Here is a 25,137-nt window from a genome sequence, read left to right on the forward strand (position 1 = left end):
TTCTCTTCTAGCAGTGACTGCGCAGATACTTAAAATATTAGTAACTTTTGAACGGATTGTTCAATTTTCCTCAAACTTTCACTGATGTGTTTTACTAATACTGCTGCATTCTCTCAATCCTTATGTATATGAAGGTGGACTTGTCCTTTAAAGGACAAGTTCACCTTCATAAACATAAAGATTGAGAGAATGCAACAATATTAGTAGAACACATCAGTGCAAGTTTGAGGAAAATTGGACAATCGATGCAAAAGTTATGAATTTTTTAAATTTTTGTGTTGGAACCGCTGGATGAGGAGACTACTGCAGCTTGTGAGTCATATGTGTACAACAGTGTAAAGAAAATGTAAAGAAAATTCAACATATTTTCACTTTTTTCTCATAATAAAAGAGCACTTGACTTGCCTCTTTCTAAAGGCAGGGGGAATAATATTACCAATAACATTTGTCGGTAACAAGTCGGACGAATGTGTACTTTTTTCAAAAGATGAAATTTTGTGAAATTCTCTTTATATTTTCCTTATATTGTTGTACGCATGTGACATCTAAGTTATTCACACACTGCAGTAGTCTTCTCATCCAGCGGTTACTGCACAAAAACTTCAAAAATTCATAACTTTTGAACGGATTGTCCGATTTTCCTCAAACTTTCGATGATGTGTTCTACTAATATTGCTACATTTTCTCAATCCTTATGTTTATGAAGGTGAACTTGTCCTTTAAAGAGGATTTCCATGAAATCCATTCCAAGTCAGAACTTTAATATGCACTTTACACTACTGGCAGCCCTGCACATCAGAGTTAATGTTGCATATATAGCAGTTAGCACCTACTGATAAAATTTTCAGACCAAAATACTTAGATATTACTGTTCCAAGAGGTGAAAGTTGGCATAAAGAGTAATTTAAGTCTAGTTATAAGTTTGTCTGTAGAAAAGAGTACAATCTTATGAGCACAACAGCCTTATTTTTCATCTGATTTTGATCAATTTTTTATTGAGGTGCTAATAAAATTTTACTCCTTCTTTTCAGACTAACTTTCAACTGCACTGGATCCCTCTCCACTCCTATCAAATGAGAGTTGATTGTAGATGATAACTTCTCAAATGCAACCTATGCAACCTCCCTGAAAGAGCAAGAAAAGGCTTTCCTCTAGAACACTCAACTTTGTTTCTACATTGCCCAATACACTAAAGCGTTGTCACTGTCATCAGCAAAGGGACTATAGATGTCTATGCCACTCTGAAGTGGCAGCAGTGAGAAGATTAAATTGCTTCAGATACACTGCTATTGCAGAATTATATATTCTGAAGTGAATGGTAAAAAGGTAAAAATGAAGGAAAACTTGACCCCGAAGTCTTCGGGCACCATCTCTCATCACTACCAGGCAGCTGTCTGCACTGCACTATAATTCTTGTTTGGGTTGAGCACCCCTGGCCCAGTCCTGAATAGTAGGGACTATTCATGGTTGGTATGCTGGGACAGTCACAGCTGTCAGCATGCAGCCACCCTCGTCATAACTTACCCACCTGGCAGCTATTGACCCCCCCCCCCCCCCCCCCCCCATAAAATAATGTACAAAACTTTTTTTAAAGGTACGCTTTACCTTTGGGAGCAATGATTTAAAATATTTTGAGTTATTACATTTGATACATATTTGTAGGTCAGCTTTATCGCAAAACATCCTATCATATAAAAATTTTGCAATAAAACCTAAATTCACAAAGGTGGTAGTAGTGGTATAATTGAAACCATGGGATAGTACAGTTTTGGTGGAGATGAGAATTGGGTTTTTAACTTTTTGCAAGATACCAAGAAAACACTTATGATATAGTACAGAACATACCATTTTAAGAGGAATTCAAAGTTTATTTGACGAAGATCGGGTTTGGAATGACTGAAACATCAAAAAACAAAGTAAAACAAAGCGATCACAATAAAGTGTGGGTCCCACACTTTATCAGAATCGCTCTTTTTTGATATCTCAGCCATTTCAAAACAAATTTTCATCAAATAAATGTTGAATTCCTCATAGAATTACATGCTCTTTCACATTTTATAAGAGGTTTCTCATTATCTCACCAACAAATGTTAGAAACCTGAAATTAGGTCTCAACCATAACTGTACAATCCCTGGTTTCAATTGTACCATCTTCATGAATTTGGGCCATAATGTAGGGAGATACATTGTATCACTCTTTTTCTCATTAAACCATAACTGTAGATGGTTCAGTCTAGAAACAATTTTATTATAACTATTATTCACATTTTGTATATCTAACTATATATCTAACATCGAGTATCCTGATTAAAATTTTTACAATGGCTGTTTCTATGCCTAACTCACATTCTACTACTGCTGGTATTTTGAAGCACAAAAGCTGAGTTTTTGTTTCATCTGCAAATGGTGAATAATGCCTTTAAGGTATCAGTGGTTCCAGTTTTTGCAAGCCCTACCCCCATTTTGCTGAGAGCACTTATCTAGTTTTTACATCACATAAGAAAAAACAAATCCTATTTGGAATTGAATTGTAATGGCTTCTACTTTAAAATCAAGCTGTGCTTTTCACTGAGCACACACACATTTATTTAGCCTTTTTCGTTCTCAAGAAGGGAACATAGCAACTATCATTGATATTTTATTCCGATTTGTAGGCGGTCAGGACTAAAGATGTTAATAAGCCTGGATCCTGGATGTCCTGTATTACAACGTCCCTTAATGCATTGAACATGAAAATATGAAATGAAATGAAATAAAATATGAAATGAAATAAAATAAAATATGAAATGAAATAAAATAAAATATGAAATGAAATGAAATAGAATATGAGAGTTTCAAATATAGGGGACTGAAAATGTAAGCCAAGAGAGGAGAGAAAGTGAGAAAGACAGAATGAGAGAAAGAGGATTAAACTAGAAAAAAAAATGGACAAAAAGAAAATTGACCAAAAATTGGCATAACCTAAAAAAAAAAAAATCATTCCATAATTTCATTTTGAAACACCTTTTCATTAACAGCCCCATTCAGAGCAATAACAGTTTCGGTATTTTCAAAAACATCTGCATCATTTTCTTTGCAATATAATGTATTCTGAAAGCAAATCATGAATATATACAGCAATCATGAAGCCTTCAGTGTTTAGGCAAAGTTCCATCCATAAAGCAGATAAACAACACAAACAAAGTTATAGAATGCCACAAGTTATTATTTTTTTTAAATCCTTATCCTATCTGCACTCTCAAGGGACAGGAATACCAGAGAATTACATCCAACTTTACCTTTAACACATTCATTTGCATTATCAACTTAAGAACATCAACATTTATCATAGCAAAATGTTTTCTCATGCACTGCAGCTTGATAGACACAAATTACGTCCATGATGATAGCATACTTTATAATGACTAGGTGCTAACAGTGTTAGTCATCATTTCCTGAGCACTAACATAATTTTTGCTGGGGGTCAACAAAATTTTAACCTTTGATGACAGACAAGCTCCACTTTCGCCATGCATAATGGGTGGTCCAATAGTTACTGTAGCCGAGGAAAGCAACCAATGCTATCAACAGACTATTAATGTCAAATTCATAATTGTAATGTTGGAGCACTGAAATACAGTGGATAAGTATTCTTTAACAAGATATCTTCAAAAATATTTATGGTAGAGCTGTAGGTGCTTTGAAGTGCAATTTTACACTATGTTTAAGTTGTGATTTATGAAAAAGAGTAAAATCTGACAAACTGATTGGCAGGAGATTTTATCAAAACAAGACAAAAAATAATAACTTTTTAGTAATGAATTCTTAAGTGTAACATGCCTTTACATGAAATAGTGATATTAGCCATAACCACACTATTCAAACTTGGAAAAAGCGGTTGATGCCAATAGCTCACAAGTCTCACATCAAACTGTAAAACAAATCTTCTCTAAGACCCCGTTTACACCAACCGAAAGGCCGGCCTTTCGGTTGATGTAAACGCACAAAAGTTGAAATGCGGGTACCAAATGGGGTACCAAATTGCGGTACCAAATGGCGGCCCGAGACTACCTCGAGGAGGTAGTCTCGGGCCGGCCTCGGGCCGGCCTTTCGTTGGTGTAAACGCAAGCGGACCCTAATGCGCGACCTGCCCTAAGTATCCCTCTCAGCTAGCTGTAGAAATCGCGCTGACGTCATGCACCAGTTTGGTTTCATCAAAGATCATACACTATGTACGATCTTTGGTTTCATTTTGCATTCACTTCAATTCCCTTGTGTCATTTTGTGCAGCTGGGACCGGTGACCTGCGTATAGAAAACCGGCTGCTGTCTCAATAATTTTTTAGATATTCTTCTTGACAGGTTTAGATCTTTATTGTACATCTGATTTGTTTACCCTTATTTTTCCGATTAAAATTCTGTAATCAATGTTGTCTATATTAACAGAATACAGTAACCCTTTCGTTTACAACAGTCCCAGTCCATTAGAGCGCCACAAACGACGAAAAGTAAACACGCGGGAGGGGATTTCTCTCCGAGGCCGCTGCTCGACAAGGCAGTGTAAATGCACGAAAATGCGAGTCCGAGGACCGCAAAGCGGGCGGGCCCGTCACTGTAAACGGGGTCTTATATCCTTTCTGACAAGATACCATTGACAACTTTTACAGTACATCACATGGACTGGGGGGGGGGGGGGTGAAGGGGTCTGGGGCATATTGTAAGGACGTTAGTCTTGCAATTACCCAGCAGTGATGACTTTTGGGGGAAAGATTGCAGTTTCTATGATTATTGACCAAGAAAGCAATATTCTTTTAGCATATTCTAGTACAAACCAAGAGGACAAAGAATGATATCATTCTGCTAAAAACACAAAAAACTGAAAACCCCAACACTGCCTTATTTTATATCCAATTCTGATGAAGTCTCTACCATGGAATCTGAGTTTTCTCTATTTACTGAAGTCGATTTGAACATGGGGTGTGGAACAGCATCCTCAGATGAGACACAACTGTACTGCACATGTGAGATGCCTCAATGATGTCTTCCAAAACATTAATGAAACTGAAACCTACAACCTTCATCCTGGATGAACTCCTGTCCCTGCACTACATCATTATAGCTTCTGATGAACAGCAGCTTTTGATACGAATACCTCAATTCTGTCATTAGAATAGACAATTATTGCTGTTGTATGAGGTCACAAGACCGTCACAGCCGCACAAAATGCACTCTGATTGAGAGGTGACTAATCTCTAAAACACAGCATGCCCTTCCTGCATTTGCCATTGAGCCAAAAGGACACATCTCCAAGCAAGTTGTTTCACAAAACACATTTGAATGAATTGAACCACTCAAGCCTCCTTCCTCTCCAATAATAACCACTAAAGACAAAGTTAAGCCAAACTAGACTCTGTTAACTGTTTAACATGCAATAAATGAAGATCCGCGTTTTTTCATATTATGAACTGACTCACAATGGTGTCCATAGCGATACGTAGTATGCACACCTCTCTGACAAGCAATACAAAGAATTTTGACATTAACCACCATTCAGTTTGGGATTTCTTGTTTCAAACACTGGTAGTCTGAGTAATTCTGGATATTTCTGATCAAAGCCACTCAACAATATTTTGTCTTGCATAGAACATAATAACAAAAGCCGACTTTTTGTAGGTACCCTTTTTAATAACAGATAACATTATGTTTCTTCAAGAACAATGAGATTTCAAATTATGACTTTCAGTTACAGGCCTCCAGGCAGTTTGATGTCGATGGTTTGCATTATTCCTTCAGGTTAGCTTCATGATACAGAGTCAGGAATTTCACTAGAGAGACAGAAACGCCACTTCCAGTTGGGCAGTGAAAGTTTTATTATACACTGCAAGCAATCTGACTGCTCATGAAATATTCATCTATATGTACTGTTCTTTGTTTTGTTTTCTTTTTTTTGTTCATTTGATTTTATTTTCAAATATGAATCATGACTGAGAACTATGAAGCAGGAAGCCTTGCCATGTAATCTATCACTGTCATTGTGATGTATTTCTGTGTCAGTGTTCTACCTCAGGTATAATGGCAACTTTCAACCTGAATGTTTATCAGAATGTAAAATGCCCAGCTGTTCCCGATATTGTTAATGATGAATTCCGACTGACCATTCTGCAAGCAAATTAGTCATTGTCAATCCAATACTTCAACATATCGCACCATTTGAGACTGCAACTATTCGCGCAACATGTCTTTGTCCAACCAATGTTTCAAACATTAACCTGCTTATTTCAGACTCATTGCACTATCTACCATGTTGTTGATCTTAAATACTAGAATTGCTTTTGATATCAAATGCTAGTGAAATGGTCTCTGCGAAGCCTATGTCAACCATGATCTGTGTATTTGAGACTTCTTACAATGTGCATGCGTGAGTAATTTAGTCAGCCAGGTAAGATGAATTTCACAATTTACTTATGCAGAATCAAAATGTACAGTAGTAGTACAGTAGCAACAAGCAAAACAATGCGACTGCTTTCATTTTCACACTTAAAGGACAAGTTCACCTTCATAGATGTGGGTTGAGTTAATGCAGCAATATAACTTGAACACATCAGTGAGAGTTTGAGGAAAATCAGACAATCCGTTCAAAAGTTATAAATTTTTGAAGTTTCTGCTCAGTCATGGCTGGATGAGAAGACTACTATAGCTTGTGATGTCACATGTGTACAACGATATAAAGAAAGTAAAAAAGAACCAACATATTTTCACTTTTCTCGCAAAACAAAAGAATACTCGACTTCTCTCTTTCAGAAGGCAGGGGGAATAATATTGCCCTTAACATACATCAGTATACAACAAGTTGAAGAAATGTGCACTTTTTTTCAAAAAGTAAAGTTTTGTGAAATTCTCTTTTTATTTTCCTTTTATTGTTGTACGCATGTGATATCATACACTGGAGCAGTCTTCTCATCCAGCAGTGATTGCGCAGATACTTTAAAAATTCATAACTTTTGAACGGATTGTTTGATTTTCCTCAAACTCTCACTGACGTATTCTACTAATATTGCTACATTCACTCAACCCACTTGTCGATGAAGGTGGATTGTCCTTTAAGTTTCCACACAGCAAAATCTTCCACTTTTACAGCAGGCCTATTTGAAGAAGACCTAATGTTTTGCATGTACAGATTGGTAGGCCTATACATTTCATTAACTGCCTTTGAGACTCTTTACAATCAAACAAGTGACTCAAACTGCAAAGTACTTTTGACTAGTATCCATGGAGTTGTTTAGCCTTTTAGTCCAGTTTACAGCAAATCAAATCTTCTACAGCCATCTGCTCTCATGCACTCTTTTGATACTGTGTGGAGACCCCCCCCCCCCCAACATGATAGATACCAAATGATAATCCATACATGAGCGGAAATCAACAGCTCAGGGTACATATTCAAACAAGGAGGTCGGCGGAAATCCTGAATGGATATCAGGTGGATCTGAGATTGTGAACAGATCTGAGTCTGTGAAATGAGGAGTCACAAACATGTGGCACATCTGTATTTTGCCTCCTATACTTCTACACTCGCTGAGCTGGTGACTACCTTTAAATGAGATGAACCCAGAGGTTTTCAAAGGTGATTGTCAAAACATCCCCTCTCCTGGACTCTGGAGGGGGGAAACTCCCACTTTCTCGCTTGTGAATCATGAGGAAATCACAATTTCAAACAGTTCCCCCCTGTGTGACCTCACTCCACAGTGAAAGCAACCATTGTCCTGGATGAAGGGAGGGGGTTGAGAAGGAGTGGGATGGGATAGGGAAGGGCTTCAATTACTATGACAGAGTTGCAGGAAAGACTGTATGGGAAATTATATACATCACAACATAGCAACTTGATCCAAAAATTGTGATTAGCACACTTGACATTTTTTTTTTTAAATCCCCGCACACTACTAAAATATCAGGACTTACCTTTACACATACTCTACATCACTTCTCTAGATACAGTATCTGAAAAGTATAACTGTATGAAATGAGCTACTGTACATACACTGTGATTTGACAGCATAGCTTTGATGGATATCCATTAAATTCCAACTTCTGTATTGTTTTCTCTACACAGAAGCTGGTTTGTGTGCAACACCACTTTATCTCATTGAGTACCAATCAAAACCATGATTCCTAGCTTCAGACAAAATCTGGCTCTGACTATTTAATAGATCATTTTGATGCATTTAAACTTGCTTAAAGCTGCTGTTAAAGACCATGACTCTGAATCCCCTCAGCGTTGCTTAAAATCAGACTCAAAAATATAACAACGAACACTTAAATTAAGATAATTGCTATGTAAAGGATAAGAGTTTGTGCATTTACACCAACTATCAATAATGTTATATCAGACTGAAAGCTAGTGTCTGGTTGATAAATCTAACCTGCATTACTTTATAAACAAGAGTCACTTACAAAATGAGACATAACGAGTTAAAGAATCCAAGGCTACGGTACTGGTTTACATTGTAGTTTGCCTACAGATGGTAATGACATTTAAGCACACCCGCTAGGCTATTTTCTGCCCAGACAGGGCATTACATTTTGAACTACAGCTGTACATCAAAGAGATACAACAAGGCATAAACAATGCCTGTGTGGATTGAAGAGTACCTTTCCTGTGTCATCTGCTATTTCCTATCCTTTCAACCTGGTATCGCTCCAGAGTAAATGGCCCTGGAGCCAAGATCTTCCGCCAAATTAACATCAGGTCACCACACTCTGTTTGTACTTTCCAAATGTGTAATGGTCTCAAACAAAACATGGCAATCAATTCGGCATTTCCTGACAGAAATGAACTTCAGCCAACGGGCTGTATACCATTCACCTTGCCAGACTGAGCATTCATAACTTTTCACCATCATTTCTTCTTTGGTTTTCTTTTTCTTTCTTATTTAATCTACATGAACCCATTTCTTCATATGGATGACTGCCATATTTGGTTTGAGTACAGCTTTGAAATACCAACAGTCTTCAATAACCTATGTGTATCTCTAGAGACAAGTTTAGTCTCTGATGGTTCTTGACAACACAGAAAAGGTAAAGATACACTTTGACAAATAGGCCTACATTGTAAAACAAATGAAGACTGCATAAGATCAAAAAAGGAAAGTGAAGTCCCAACAAATTTGTGTTCATATCACAGTGCACTGATGTGAGTCCCTGTACAACCTGTACAGATATGTGTGTGTAGTCTGTGCTTTGGTTCTGTTTTGAACAAGCCTGAGTGGAATGTAATTTACAAATCAGGACAATAGGTAGAAGGAAACAATACTTCCACTGGCGACCCAACTTGAATTGAAAGGCCTCTCAGAAAACCTAAAAACTTCTCAAGACAAGAAATAAGCACTTATTTGATTTCCAGAAATGCAAATGCATGGCTCACAAATTACAAATGTCAAACAAATTCTGAGGGAATCAACAACACGTCTTGGATTGAGATGACCGATTGCTACTAAAGCCTTCTTCATGGTGGCAACTACACATGGTAAGCAATAGTCTTATCATCATTCACAAGTTAAATGCACATACAACCCCTGATACATGTAACTCCCAATTTTCCTTTGCTTTCTTTCTTTTCCTTTTTCCTCTCTCTCATTGACCTATTGTTCTCCATCTTCTAACAATAAACACTAAATTCATCACTGGATAAAAGGAATGTTGATTTACTTCTCACTTGAATGCTAGCCACTGGTTTTTTTTTTTTTTTAAGGGTTATGCAAGTTAAGCATTACCATAAATCTATTGGTACCGTGTATTTACACTCCTCCTTTACATACAAAACAATGTTTGTTTATCTTCTACTAAATAAGTCTTCTAACTACTTGTAAATTGAGTAAGTTGATACAGACTTTTTCTTCCAGGATGTGTACTCAGGGTAGAATTTCCTCTCCTGTGGAGGACAATGTTTCCCTTTTATGCAGAAGTTAAATTCTAATCAGTCAGTTGTAGAGCACACTCGAGACACAACAGAACTGTTTGTGCTTGCGTCTGCCGCACCAAAGGAAGAGGGGATAAGTTGGCTTAGAAAGGGGGAAAGAGTCAAGAGACTGGGACACACACAAACACAGACACACACACACACACACGCTTTTCATGGTGGTAAGGACTGTGGTAGTAATCTGATTTAGGAGTTTTATAACTCCATTTCCCTACACTCAGACTCTATCGAACCACCTTATGGGGAGTTGGCGCTCACATGTATCTATTGAACAAATACTGTCAATTCTTCAGAAAAGTTCAGAACTTTTCTGAACTGAAATCATCCCAAACCATGAATGCTAAGATGTACATGTACTTCAGCTACAGCTTTTAAAGGGACAGTAACTGTTGTTCATTAGTTAGGCCAGAAGACTGCATTCATACTTAACATGCAACTTTCCTTCAAACTTCAAAACTATGATATCAAATTTTAGTTTTCTTTGAATGTTTCTCCATTTGGTACAAATTTAACTGTAGTGAAATAATAACTGAATACTGAACCACTGGTGCCATAATGCATAGGCCGTACAGGTAATAACACAATTGCCTAACTGCAATCTTTATGTTATTTTTTTCCCCACAGTGGAAAGAGGAAAAAATGATAACTTTTGCTTGTTGTATTTTGATATCATTCCATCTGAAGTCTGTGAGTTTGTAGAACAAATTTCAACATTCTGCTTTTAAAGCAGAACCTATATCAAGCCATGGATGTAATCAAACTAGGCCTACATGTAAAAGTGGTATGGATTTCTGTGACTGGCAAAATTCTGTTTCACAACTTTTTTCAAAATAAAACACCCTTGCGCATTCAACTTCAATTACCAAACACATTTTTTTCTTCTTCTTCTTTTCTTTTTTTTTTTCTTTTTTTTTTTTGCTTTTACTGGCTACTTTTTAAAGCTTCATTTAGTGTTTTCTTACTGGAAATAAACAAGAAAACTCATGTTCTGAACCATCACTGGAATCAAAAACAAACAAAAGAACAACAAACAAAAACAAACAAACAAGAGCCAAAGAAATAGAAGAATCTGGACAGAATCTAAAGTTTTACAATAACAAAATAGCAAATTCAATGATAAAATGTTTAATAGCAGTAGAGAAACAAACCTGGGTCGTGAAAAGGCACCAAGGCAAAGTTTCTTAAGGGGGTGTCTCTCCTCTTCAGATTTGAATCAAGAATACGCTTGGCTCCTTCAATGACTTGCTGCAAGTCATCGAACATGGACCCAGTCACATCAAACACAAAGGCCATTGTTGCTCCACCTTGGCCCCCCTCAAGTTCAACAGTCCTTTGTCCTTCAACATCACCACCAGCTTGATTGCCAGGGTTAGGTTCAGCGTAGACATAGCTGGATGTAGAAGACACGGACTCAAATTCTGATGTCTCGTGTGCATTGTCTATTGTCAGCGAGGTCCTAATGTGTCCCTGTGGAGATACACATGGCACCAGGAACAGGGTTAAAAGTACGGGTAGGCTCAGCCGGAGAGCCGGCTGAAAGATCTGCCGATTCGCGTTAATCGGCATTATTGTGCCGCAGCACTTAAGCAAGGAAAACGAAGAACTGTCAAAGATGAGGTCCGATAAAACTGCTTGGAACCAATGCAGCAGTTACTCTGTCACATGATACAACGTAAAAACAGGTTCTAGCACAAAGAATCCATCATATCCAGGTAATCCTCAAGTTTTTTCCTCTGCTCGGCCTCGGCTAACGCCACCGCGCTGGTGCTGCTCCACTCCAGCCTCTCTCGATCCGCGATTTGCAGACAACCGTCTCGCAAGAAAGCAGTCCGCTCTCTGCTACGTCCGTCGCTCTCCCTCTGTTTTTCCTCTCTCTATATCTGTAATCAGCCTCAAATTTGACAGGGAGAGGGAAGAGTTATAACAAACCCAACCAGTAACAACGTTCCTCACCCAGCAGAAAAGAAGTTTGCGACGAGGACCATTGGTACAGCCGAGAACTACGGAACAGATCCGTCACTGCGACACAGTGAGTGTTGGGTCCGCAGTGGATGACAAACAGCTGATAATTTGATGGATTCCCCTTTGTTGCATCAACAGTATATGGAAGCCCGTCAACTTCCAACGGTGCACGTTTGCTCAAAAGCCTAGACCTTTATGACCTCCTAAAGTCACACGGAAGAGTGACAGAACTGGTTATAATCTGTCCTTGTCGAGACCCTCCTTTCACACATCTCTCACTTTTCGTCGAGTTGTGTACAATCTGCAAATAGTGAAGAGATCTGCAGCATGCACCACTACGACACTAGCACTATGCACGACTGACATACATGCGACAATTCCTGTAAATCTACCACAGAAGATCCGGTCGCGTCATCACAGGCGAAACTCAAAGGCAGCTCCAGTGAAATAACACGCACGGACGCGGGTAGGTTCTAGCGGGCGAATGGAGACAGACGACAGGTTGTTTTCGCTCGTCCAATGATAAAAGTTTATTTAGCTCCTAGCGACAAGTTCGTGACAAACTTTCATCCCCTCAGCTCGTGCGTACCATTATCGTGCGCGTTTAGTGTGTGTGTGGTGTGTGTGTGTCCTGTCCATTATCCATTTCGAAAGAAAAAACAACATCGTAAAGCAAAGGTGAGGGTAGCGCGCAGCATGTGCGTAACTATACGATGTACGCGCCCTGACGTATGAAAAAATTTTGAGTTTGTGGATAAGCTGCTGACCAGTAGCCTACAACCCTGCCGTGATACACCTAAGCTAAAAATACCGGACTAGATGTATCTAAATCTTAATCATAGGCCTATTTTGTTAGTGGAAAAACGAGCAAATGTCGTCATTTTTATACAATCATCTTTATCATTGTCATCATCATCATCATCACCATCATTATTGACTTCTGTCATGATTATTGGTTCCCGTGCTCCGAATCTCAGGAAAATTGAAAATTTCGGTAATTTGATTAAAAGAGTTCAGTCCACGAAATGATTTTATAAGAGTTTTGATAGATGAAGATCTGAAATGATCTAAACAAATCGAAAATGTAAGTAAACTTGCCCAGAAAAGTGTTTGCATGATAAAGAGAGCGAGTTTTTTTTTCCTCTATAACAGTCTAGTACAGTACCTCAATTTGATTACCGTTCTGTTGTGTTGTCGAACAGATTTCAATCCCATACAACTATACGCTACATTTTTTTTTTTCGCACGAATAGGACACCCTACTATTGGGCAAAACATACGACACACCGTCGGCTCATTATTCAAAAGTCTTAGATGATGACACTAGACAAAGTTCCGAGTTCAGTCGCGTTATGATGATTATGTAAATGTGTTCATAACTTCGCACCTTCTTACCTTTAGGTACAGTTGTGTGTGTGTGTGATGATGCCACACATGAACATCACATTGTGATCACACAAGGTAAATAGACGCGCAGTGGAAGTCTACGTGTGCCACCGCTCTGATTGTCACAATTGTAGCCCAATCTTATCTTCTTTACTTGAATGGAACAAGCTATAGATTAATATTCCATTAAATCAGCTTCTTCCATATATTCACTTAAAAGATTGTTTGAACAAAGGTGTCTTTTGTTAGTAACACAACTGAATTTATTATATGATATCTAATCATTCTTGCACAGTAGCGATTTAATTGATATTTTGGCATTTCATGGTAAACTCTTGTTGTGGCATAATCAATATAGACTATATTTCATGTTACTTTGCAATGTACAGTATATAGGCCTATCTATGTTTTCTTCTGTATATACATATACGTTTTGTTATTTAGATTAATGTACATAATTATTATGTTCATCGACATTATTCAGGCTCCATGGAAGACTGCTACTTATTGGTGAATGGGCTACCCTGACAAAACATTAGAAATGAATAAAAATAGATAAGATAAATTATCATCATTATCATTGCCATTATCATCTTTAGCATGTTATCATCATTTATCGTTATTCATCATCATCACCATCATGATCATAATAATCATAATCATCATCATAATCATCATCATCATAATCATCATCGTTATATCACCATCATCTCCATCAAGTGGAGTAGCAGCAATATTGCCTGGTAACTTCATCCACCAAGACCGTATCATCTTCATATTCATATTCAGCTATCCCACCATTAACCTCATTGCCATCACGAGAAGTATAGCAGCGGAACTGGTATCAACTTCTCCTATCAACCGTTGTCCTCTTCATCTTCAAACACCACTAGTACCACCGCCATCACCACCACAACTTCCATTACCTTCATCATCATCATTATCATCATCATCATCATCATCAGGAGTATACACAACAGCAGTATTGTCAACTTCACTCACCAAAATCCTCGTCTCTATATTTTCGTCGCCATCACACCATCACCACGCCACCACAAACACAACCCTATAGCACTACACTATCATCATCATCATCGCCATCACCTCGTCATCAGAAGGAGGAGGAGGAGGATAGAGGAGCAGAGCCACTATCATCAACATCACACAGCAACACCTGCATCATCCTCATCATCCGTCAATACCACCGCTGCTTTTGTTTTCTTCGCGATGGACGAATGAAGAGGATCTTTTTACGTAATAAGTGGATTGTGACAGTTACTGGCGTGACCTCCGGGACCTTCGGGACCGCCGGGATCATTGATACCTCTGGAACGTCCGGACCATCCGGGACCTCCATTTTATGTCCTATCTGAGGGACATTTTTGCCTCTGTTATACTCGCATTGACTAGAGGGAACGGTATAGATACCATCCATGGAGCTATATGGAGAGTACCATGGTATTAACATACAATATTCCTCAGACTCATGAGGTACGACAAAGTAGCTCCATACATGACTGGGATTCGAACCCGCGCCCGAACCCGAGTGAAAGGACGCTACCTACCTTTATTACTCCTTCAGTGATTACTATGCACGTATGGGCAAGGAGGTATTATGTTATATATCATCTTGCTATGGGCTACAAAAAATTATTTTTCCTCTGCACTCCCATCACCACTATACCACCATCAGTCACCACCACAATGTTCCCTTTGCTCTGACTATACTTTCCATGCGCGCTCTAAGTTCGACCGGTGAGGCGGTCCTCTTTCCTCCTCCCTGATGATGGTGATGAAACAGTATTTATATAGCGCCGTTTGTATAGAAACATTCAAATCTGCATGGTCGAACGAAAGATGACAGAGCGCCGCGCATGGTCGAGGACCCGGCTCACGTGAGCTCGATCTCTCACCCTCTATTTCTTTTTTCTTTCTACGCCACTCAACACGGTCTAGGGCCATTTTTTTTTTTCGAGACACTCTTTTCCTTCCAATGCCGCATCGTACCCCCTTTCAGACCCTGCTGGCTTCCTCCCCGGTAAACACTTCATCCGGCTCAGAAACCTCATGAACCCAACCGTTGTCCATCTTTCTATCTCCCCCAATAAATCCTTCCCTTTACCGGCCACTGTGATGATCTTATCGTGGAAGGAACCATCCGTTCTGAATATTTTGATGATTATGATTTAAGATAATTGCTTTTGAATACGCTGTGCATTATAATTGGGTTTAAACTAACCCTTTACATCGAGACAGTTTATGAGTTTCCATGGTCTTAAAACAGTATTACATCCGAGTTTCCATATTGAGGAATTTTGGTTCGTCATAATGACGATAAAAACACGATTTTACAGTTAGTAATAACTATCTGTAACCAATATGATGATACACTGTATTATGGTTAAGATTACGACGGTGATGATGATTATAATGATGATGATGATAGTGATGAAAATATTGACGATGGTGATGATGATAACGAATATGCAATGGTGATGCAAAATTCAAGGTTGACGATGATAAAACACTGTCGTAACCATCTTCTTAGATATGTTTTCGTCATAATTATAGTCATTATGACGTCATCAGCGGCATTCCTCTGATAAAAATGTACATGAATCTTGTCATTGGATCGGGCGTACGCATGGACAATCAAACGCCACCCCTTATCTGTAAACCACCTCCGATCTAGTTATATCCATGTAAGTATGGTTCTTCAATTTTTCATACAACGGGCAGATGACATTATGCGGATCAGATTGACGATATGCAATAAATAAACGCAACCGCTTTCACTTCCACAGAAAACAGCCAGTTGTTAATTAGGAGCGAAGGTTGCACTGTCAACAGTGGGTGAGTCAAGATTAAGCAGAAATTAACACAGATTATATTTGTAACCACCAACAACAACAACAACAACAACAACAACAAACAACAAACAAATAAACATACATGTATATCAGACAATAATAGATAACAGATGATTTGAAAATAAAAATCCGTAACTAACAAAAAAGCAACATGCAGAAAAACGAATATGATGTGATAAATAGAATTCGACTGTGTCTCTGTAAGACTTGACGCCACCCTGTTGATTCAAGGAATATAAGTTAGTTTGGTACATGCGTATATTGGAATCAATATAATCATGGCAATCAATGTTCTTGTTTCAATAGGCACCATATTTGACGGCACTACCTCTTTATATCGTCTGCGAAAACAAAGAAAGAAGAGACTTTGTACTCTATAATGATTGATTGAATTGAAAGTTATTTTGCTGATCGCTTCCAAATAGCGGTAACATACAGTTCGTTATTCCGGAGGTTCATTATTTCGAAGGTTATTAATCCTTCGGACTTACGAACCTTTCTTTCCATTTTTGGACTGACGAATTTTCTAAATATTGCCACAAAAAGTTCGGATTAACGAGCACTATTTCATTTTTAGATTAACGAACATCTAGGTGCGCAGAATTTGTGTGTTTCAGAATAACGAACATTATTTCATTTTCGGATTAACGACTCGTGGGAATAACGATCGTCAGCCGGTGTTACTCACGACTTTATCATTTTTGCGGCACCCACGTCAAAACGTAAGACGATTTGAGCGAGGAACCGTAACTCAAAGAGGTCACTCAAATACAGTAACCTGTAATATGAAATGAAGAGAGAAGAACTCAGATGAGTCAGGCTGCATGAAATTTCAATTTCCTCAGGCTCTTGTTGCCCGATAAGAATCTACCGGTTGTTATAGACAATCTTCATTTTCATTTCATAACCATCTGTTTCCATCATTTTGTCTCTATTTCTCCTAATATCGCTATCTGGAAAAATAAACACCCTCAAAATCAAACAGAACAAACAGAAAATGCGTTTATAATTTTGCGACTTTATCGCTTCCATCTCCCAAAATGACACTTCGAAATGGTTCCGGTATCCTCATGTGCCCCACGCATCCAGCACCATTTAACATTTTTAAAGGTAGGTGCAACCTTTGACAGCTATATCCCCAATGTCCATGAAAAATTAATGTTTCTTGCATGGAGATGATGTATGACGTCAGAATGACAAAGGTCAAATTTGTGCATGCTCACCCTTTTAATAATTAGGATGATATTCATGCCGTCTCTGCTCCCTTGTACGATTTCTCTGTGTGTCATTACCGGTAAATTTCCAGATGAAAGGTTCAAACGAAAGTAAACGTTATTCAGTGAGATTATTATCAAATTGCAACGAGTCTAAATCACGAGATTTTACTATAATTCCTTGTCGAGCCACACACACACACACACACACACACACACATAATTCTTTGCAGAGTTACTACAGTGTATTATGGGTAATGTTCGTTATTCCGAATGTTCGTTTATCCGAGAATGAACTAAGGTTAATTCGTTATTCCGACAGGTTTGTTATTCCTACCAAGTAAACACACAAATTCCGTATACCACAGGTGTTCGTTAATCCAGAAATGAAATAGGGTTCGTCGATCCCAAAATAAAAAAAAAAAAAAATCAATACGTAAACATAAAAAAATAAGAAATAGAATGGGTACCATTCCGAATTACGAACTGTAGGCCGATTTCATTTTCGGATTAAAAAGAACCTTTGTTAAAACGAATCTTCAGAATAACGAATTGTGTAATTGCCATTTTTGCTTCACAGATTGCAAGGAGCGAGGATGCTGGATGATGATTTCCAGAGAGAACTGGAGGACTAGTAGATTCACCCCCTGCCCCTCCCCCTGCCCCTCCCCCTCCCCCCCCCCTTTCACTCCCCACTGCCCTCTTGGAAGTTTGCTGGCACAATTTCTCATAACCTTCTTTTCCTACATGCTTTTGACGTTTGGCGCAGTGACCGACATTAAAACAAGTTTTTTTATTTTTATCGGGTCAGGAGGGGAAATGAGGTCGGCAGCGGGTTTACGAGGCATTTGTGTTTTCACTCAGCTTTTGTAGTCATTCAATTTGCAACAAAGTTTAAATTTAGAAGCAATCTTTCATTTTATTTTCACCGCATCAAGCGCAGAGTGTATTTCAAATTGCAGTATAGTTTGTTTGAATTTTAGGACGTACTTTCTGTAAGAGTGCGTTTTCTTCATTTTTTTCAATGCAGGGGAATTTTTCCATCTTGATGTAAAGTATAGGCCTAATGTGTTATCTACAATGAGATACATCTTCAAGAGGCAATGGTTGTGTTCAATTGAAATGTTTTCAAAAAAGGAGTTACGCCCATGTCATGATATACCCCGAAGTTTTACAAAACACATTAAAATCCCATCAGTTTTGAGGATTGCATTTCACTCCAGTGGTTTTGTGTATTCTTGTATATTTGATTTCACATATTTGTTGTTAGGTTACATAAGTTCTCAGTTTTAACATTTATGTACGATCTCTGCAATGGAACTATTCCGCACCCTCTGTATGACTATATATTGCCAAATTGTGCATCATACTTACAGGACAAGAACAAATGAAAAAAGAATGTTGTACTTACCAAAATTTAGAACCACACAGGGACAATTTTCGATTTCTTACTTAGGACCAAAACTTTGGAACACATTGCTACGAGAAATGCGTGAACAAAGCAAAAGATCTACATTTCGTAAATGCCTTGTAGATTTCCTTCTCTAATAGATATTATATATTGTATCAAGTATAATTAGTTTTCTATGTTAGAAAATGAATGATGCACATTGTATAAATATTAACAGCCATTTCAACTAACCATGTAATAATTTTTCTTTTGTGTTTAGCTTTTAGTATGAAGATCAAGGTGACCAATCTCGACTAGCACTTTTGCTAACTTTTGGTTTCCTTGTTAACAACAACAACTTTGTAGAATTACGCTACATGTATCATATTTAAATCTCAAATGTCATCATTAATCATGTTATTGTAAAGGAGTAATAGATAAGTATTTTTTTTCATATATGTATGTAAATACGATTGAATTATGATTGAAAATGTACATGTTCAAATGTTGTTGCTAATAAAACTTCAAACTTCAAACAAGAGCATATCTCCCCCAAAAGAGAGAGAGAGAGAGAGAGACTAATTCAATTTCAATTTCAATTTACTGAAAAACAAACCAAACATAGTCCCCAAGAAGTACAGCTTGTGAGTGGGGCCTACTATAACATACATGTATATAACATACAAACAATTATAACATACAAAAAAACATACATAATAATAATAATCGAATTAAAAATGATTGCTATTTAAAGTCATTAATTCTTTCAGTCTAAAATTTATATTATTACAATTTGTAGACCACTGTTCGACTTTATTGCGACAGTGTCATCGTCATGTGTCTATTGAATACCGCCACAGCTACATATTAAACAGGCATCAATGATATACACGAAATAAACATTTTCATCTTTTCATTATTTTGTAAAGAGAAAATGCACGAGGCCGTGTTTCGATCAGACAAGGACAGCATCAGTCTCGTTAATCTACGTATTATGAAATGAAATCATTGTTACAAAACAGAACGCATTACAAAGTCACAACCATGGTATCCAGATTTAATTGTGATAAAACAAGATATCATATATAAAAACTGTTCCGCTTTTTGTTGTTGCTCTATGTTTAAAAAAAAAGTGCAATGAATTTCAGTCCCGTCACAGGTAGTAGGACCTCAATTTGTATCGTAGGTCAAATGTTACGTGTCCATATTCGTGATTGTATCTCTCGTACCCATAGCAGAAAGGGCAATATACATCATTAATTTTTATATTTTTCTCATTCATACTTAATGATTTGAACGCGGGAATCTGCTCTCGCATAACCGATGTAGTATGTTGTTGTTTGTTTGCTTGTTTGTTTATTTTTCGCTTATTGATTTACTGGATCAAAGTATGTGTACCCCACCCATTAGGCCCTGTCAGTACGGGACAAACCACTCATCTCTGTATATGAAAATTCCTAATACAGTACTGCAATTGGAAAAACAGATGTACGCGAAGTTCTCATTTGTGTGACGCCCTCTGTAGTTTGATATGCTCACGGCTAGCTCGGAACTGGCTCGGAACGTTGTTTGCAAACCAAACGCACAATGAATGAAATAGTTATCGAATCCATTACACACAACAAGCAGGAAAAAAAAAAAAAAGAATATGCAAACAACTTAATATTGTAGCACTGTTCCCATAGAAACCACACTGACGTCTAAAGGAAACAAAGTGTAGTTATTGAGTTGGGGGTAGCTATGTCGACGGATTCCCCTTAAACAGCTAGTGGTGGATGAACAAGCCGGAAAAACAACATAATAAATAGCAAAAACCACATCAAGTAACGCCATCGACGAAAGTAGTCAGAGAGAATGGAAGAGGTTTAGACATTCAGACATTTGTCTGTGACCAACTAAAGCATTGGTGAACAACATTTTCCCACGCATCTAATTACAACGTTGATCTTAATCAAGGTTGTTAGTGATTGCTTGTTTTTCTTTTCTGTACAAACAACTGTAGTAATGTTGTTGTTGTTGTTTTCTGGGTGTTTTTTTTTTTTTTGGGGGGGGGGGTGGGGGTTGCTGTATCTATATGATATTTTCCAGTGAAATATTCTGTCTGTTTTGATATACCGAACATATCCATTCTAGAAATGTAATGTCTTTTACATTTTGTGTTATTATGTATATATTATGTCAAATAAACGATGAATGCGAAATGGTCTGTAAAAATTGTGCGTGTTTATTTGCGTGTGTGTGTGTGTGTTTTTAATATAAACATTTAAAAAGACAAAGATGTTTCAGTTTCCGTTTGAGTGAGAAGGTTTGACCACTCAATGAATTGGCTTATAAGCTTTATGATAGTTATGGTGACAAAAGCATGTAAATTAAATCTGTTCGACTGGGCGGAGAGAACAGTTTCGTGACTCCGTCCTATAGGCACTTCTTAAGCCATGTCAGCGCTGTCTGGCTGGCGAGTATTCGACCGTGTTCTCTGTACCGCTCTCCATGATTTTCACAAGCAAGTTCAGTCGAACAAAATTTACACGCTTTTATCATATCAAAATCTACATCGATACTCTATGAATAGTGACCACAATTCTTTTTGGTATTATTAGCGTTATCTCTGACATAGACTGTAGTAAAATTCGTTAGTCCGAAGGTTCGTTAATCCAAAGATGTTAAAAGGTTTAATCCGAAGCAGGGGAGTAGAATTGGTCGCAGTTCGTTGCTTCGAAAGTTCGTTAATCCGAACATGACGACGACGACAACAACAAGTATGACCCGGGGCGTAATAATTCGTACCATGGAGCTAGGGGGGGGGGGGGGGGGGGGGGGGGGAGGAGGGGGAGGAGGAGGAGGAGGAGGAATGATCGGCGATATCCAACAAGCGCAAGCACACGGCAATTGACGCAGATGCGCGCGAATACTAGTATGTATACGTATATACAAAAATGAAATGAAATGAAACGAAATGATATAAATAGAATGGTGATATGGACATTAATTTGAGTTGCGCATGCTTGATGTTTCCTTATTTCTGCCGGATTTTAGTCCTAAATTTTGTTGAATTAAGTCAATTAAAACAACCATAGGTATAGGGGCGTCGGTCCGTTTTCATGATTGGGAGGGGAAAGCAAAACTCGGAAGGTAAGTAGCGAGGTAGGGGAACAACCGAGCGGGGGAGGGGGGCATTAGAAGAGGACGGGCGTGCAAACGTTATGCATCATGCTGAAATTAATAAAACCACATCTTTTTGTTTTATTCTTCTTCTTCCATCTTTTTATTGGGGGGGGGGGGGATGCACCCCCACCCCACCCCGCGATTTACATCTATGTTCCGAAGGTTTGTTAATTCCGAAAACGAAGGCTCGAAATTCCGAATGTTCGTTTTTAGTACCCACCTTCTTTTCATGTTCGGATTAATGAACAGTCGGAATATAAACCTTCGGAATGATAAACATCACTTAAATTTCTGATGAACGAACTTCCGTAATAACGAACCTGTGGAATAATGCACAAATATTCGGATTAATAAACCCCTTTTCATCTAGGATTAATGCACATTTAGGTATTACGGAATTTGTCTGATTCGGGATAACTTATTATGGTAGCATTTATAAAGGAAAGCTACCATCCATTTGCAACTTTTATAGAAGGTGATCACAACCCTTGTGATTATATCCAAACATAATAGAGTAAATGAAGTATCAGTTTTCCTCGTGTGAACACGCAGGTGACATAAAGATTTAAAGATATATATCAGATCTTGTTTGTGTGAGCTTGGTGTATCTATTTCCTATTCAAATCCAAGAAGCTAGACTTAGTACCTAAATGCTTATGCATACACACACACACGCACACATACACACACACACACACACACACACATATATATATATATATTATATATATATATATAAATATATAAAATATTATATATATATATATATATGTATATATATATATATATATATGGAATGAACCTTTAGAAAGAGTTTGAATGCTAAAACAGATAATTGCCATTTTCTTTCATATTTTTTTTTAAAGTAAGGCCTACATCACATAGAGACAACTTTTTTTTACTCAGTTATAAAATGCACCTTTTCCAAGACAAGAAATATCTTTGAAAATAATTATTACCAAACTCATCTATCTTTAAATTTTTTTTTAGCAGCTTCCATCTCAAATATTACAAGCTGATGAAAATGGACATAATATCGTCGGCCTCATGCCAAAAGGGCCTTGACACCATAGACTTTGTGCACTATTAGTGCCCTTTTGGCACGAGGCCGATGAATATCAATTTTTGCATTTGCATGTGTGTGTGTGTGTGTGTGTGTGAGTGAGGAAACATACTGGTGTGTATATTCTTTGCTTTGGTTCAAAATTCAAAATTCTTTGTGTGTGTGTGTGTGTGTGTGTGTGTGTGAGTAAGGAAACATACTGGTGTGTATATTCTTTGCTTTGGTTTAAAATTCAGAAGTTTTGACTGGTAAGCTACTCCCACAAATAATTACACACTGCTCACACATATTAATGGATGTAAACAGAAATCCCCCCCCCCCAAAAAAAAAGAAAGAAAAATGTTCAATCCCTTTCTCATTAGAATATTAGGTTTTTTAATGATTTGAATTTGAATAATTTGAAATTATATAAATCATTATATATGGAAATCATGCAAATATTAAGGAATTGTTAGATTTTTTGTTTCAACTTGATAAACAAACAACGTATTGTCCATGGCCATGCATGATTTTGACACCCCCCCCCCCCATGTATGGCCATACACATATTAAAGCGCATGCCCACCCCCTTCCCCCCCCACCCCCTTCCCCCCCCCCACACACACACATACATGCACACACAAACACACATTCACGGCACACATTAACTACACTTTTCCTTCCCAATTTGGAGGGTATATGAAGTAAGGTCCAATTCTTTAAAGGACAAGTTCACCTTCATAAACATAAGGATTGAGAGAATGTAGCAATATTAGTAAAACACATCATTGAAAGTTTGAGGAAAATCAGACAATCCATTCAAAAGTTATGAATTTTTGAAGTTTTTGTGCAGTACCCGCTGGATGAGAAGACTACTGCAGTGTATGAATAACTTAGATGTCACATGCGTACAACAATATAAGGAAAATATAAAGAGAATTTCACAAAATTCTATCTTTTGAAAAAAGTACACATTCCCCTGACTCGTTACCGACAAATGTTATGGGTAATATTATTCCCCCTGCCTTTAGAAAGAGGCAAGTCAAGTGCTCTTTTATTATGCGAAAAAAGTGAAAATATGTTGAATTTTCTTTTACATTTTCTTTATACTGTTGTACGCATATGACTCACAAGCTGTAGTAGTATCCTCATCCAGCGGTTCCAACACAAAAATTAAAAAAATTCATAACTTTTGCATCGATTGTCCAATTTTCCTCAAACTTTCACTGATGTGTTCTACTAATATTGTTGCATTTTCTCAATCCTTATGTTTATGAAGGTGAACTTGTCCTTTAAGAACACTGGCCAAAGTCATCGTTCATCATATAGATATTCCTCATCGTTTTCAAGTTTGTTACACAGAGTTAAATCAAATGCAGAGAGTATACAAGGTTTCACCGTATTGGATAAGAAATAAAAATGGATTTACATGATTTTACAGTTTGAAATATCAGTATGAAAATATATCACCAAAACCCGTTGCTATGACTTCACAATAAAAGATATTTTCAATTGTCACAAGGTTGCAGTTGATATTAACCAAAATCATGAATTTTAAGGTTACCTTTGTGCACAAATCAATGTGAGAATTCCAAGTTTGTGACATCACTTCTGATAATCTGCAGATGTGGTTTTTGAAAACAAAGACTGGAAATTTAAATGACATGACTTTCTTGTTTTATTTTGATTTTGATGAATTTTCTGCCATTTAATTTCTTATCCTTTTATGTTCATCAAAGTCACGCTGAACACGGCGTGGAAGCTGCACAAGTAACAAACTGGATGATGATGATGTCTTCCATTTTTCTGACAACAAAGAGATACAGACCCACTCAGAACGCCAAATTTTTCATAATTGTGCAAATTGGCATATCGTTTATTTCACTCAACAAATCAAATATCTTTGATCGCACAACTGAGTAAGAACAAATGTCAGCAGACTTCTCAAGAATGAAAGAATCAAAGAAAGAAACAAAATGATAATTACAGTAAAGTCTGTGCATGATGGTTATATGTCAGGAAAACTAAAACCCAAAAAAAAAAATGAAATTGTTCTCTTGTTTTCATATTATTTCTCATGAAGCTACTTTTAATACACTACAGCTACCACTACCAAAAACTGTCTATGTATATATAAAAATTGAGGGTCTGTCTTGC

At 37.5% G+C, this 25,137-nt stretch overlaps 1 protein-coding gene across 1 annotated transcript in view; it reads right to left on the reverse strand.

The window, feature by feature from the left end:
- Window positions 1–12,329, reverse strand: part of LOC139740144 (hemicentin-1-like) — a 145,966-nt gene extending 133,637 nt beyond the window's left edge. Inside the window, exon 1 of the mRNA XM_071650733.1 lies at window positions 11,100–12,329. Within this exon, the coding sequence (XP_071506834.1) occupies window positions 11,100–11,517 (418 nt within the window). The 5' untranslated portion in view covers window positions 11,518–12,329. The remainder of the gene's footprint in view (window positions 1–11,099) is intronic.
- Between the last annotated feature and the right edge of the window lie 12,808 nt (window positions 12,330–25,137).

Source organism: Diadema antillarum, unplaced genomic scaffold (assembly GCF_040938485.1).
Source record: "Diadema antillarum isolate AM-2024a unplaced genomic scaffold, OU_Dant_1.0 seq00000837_RagTag, whole genome shotgun sequence".
NCBI lineage: Eukaryota > Metazoa > Echinodermata > Echinoidea > Diadematoida > Diadematidae > Diadema > Diadema antillarum.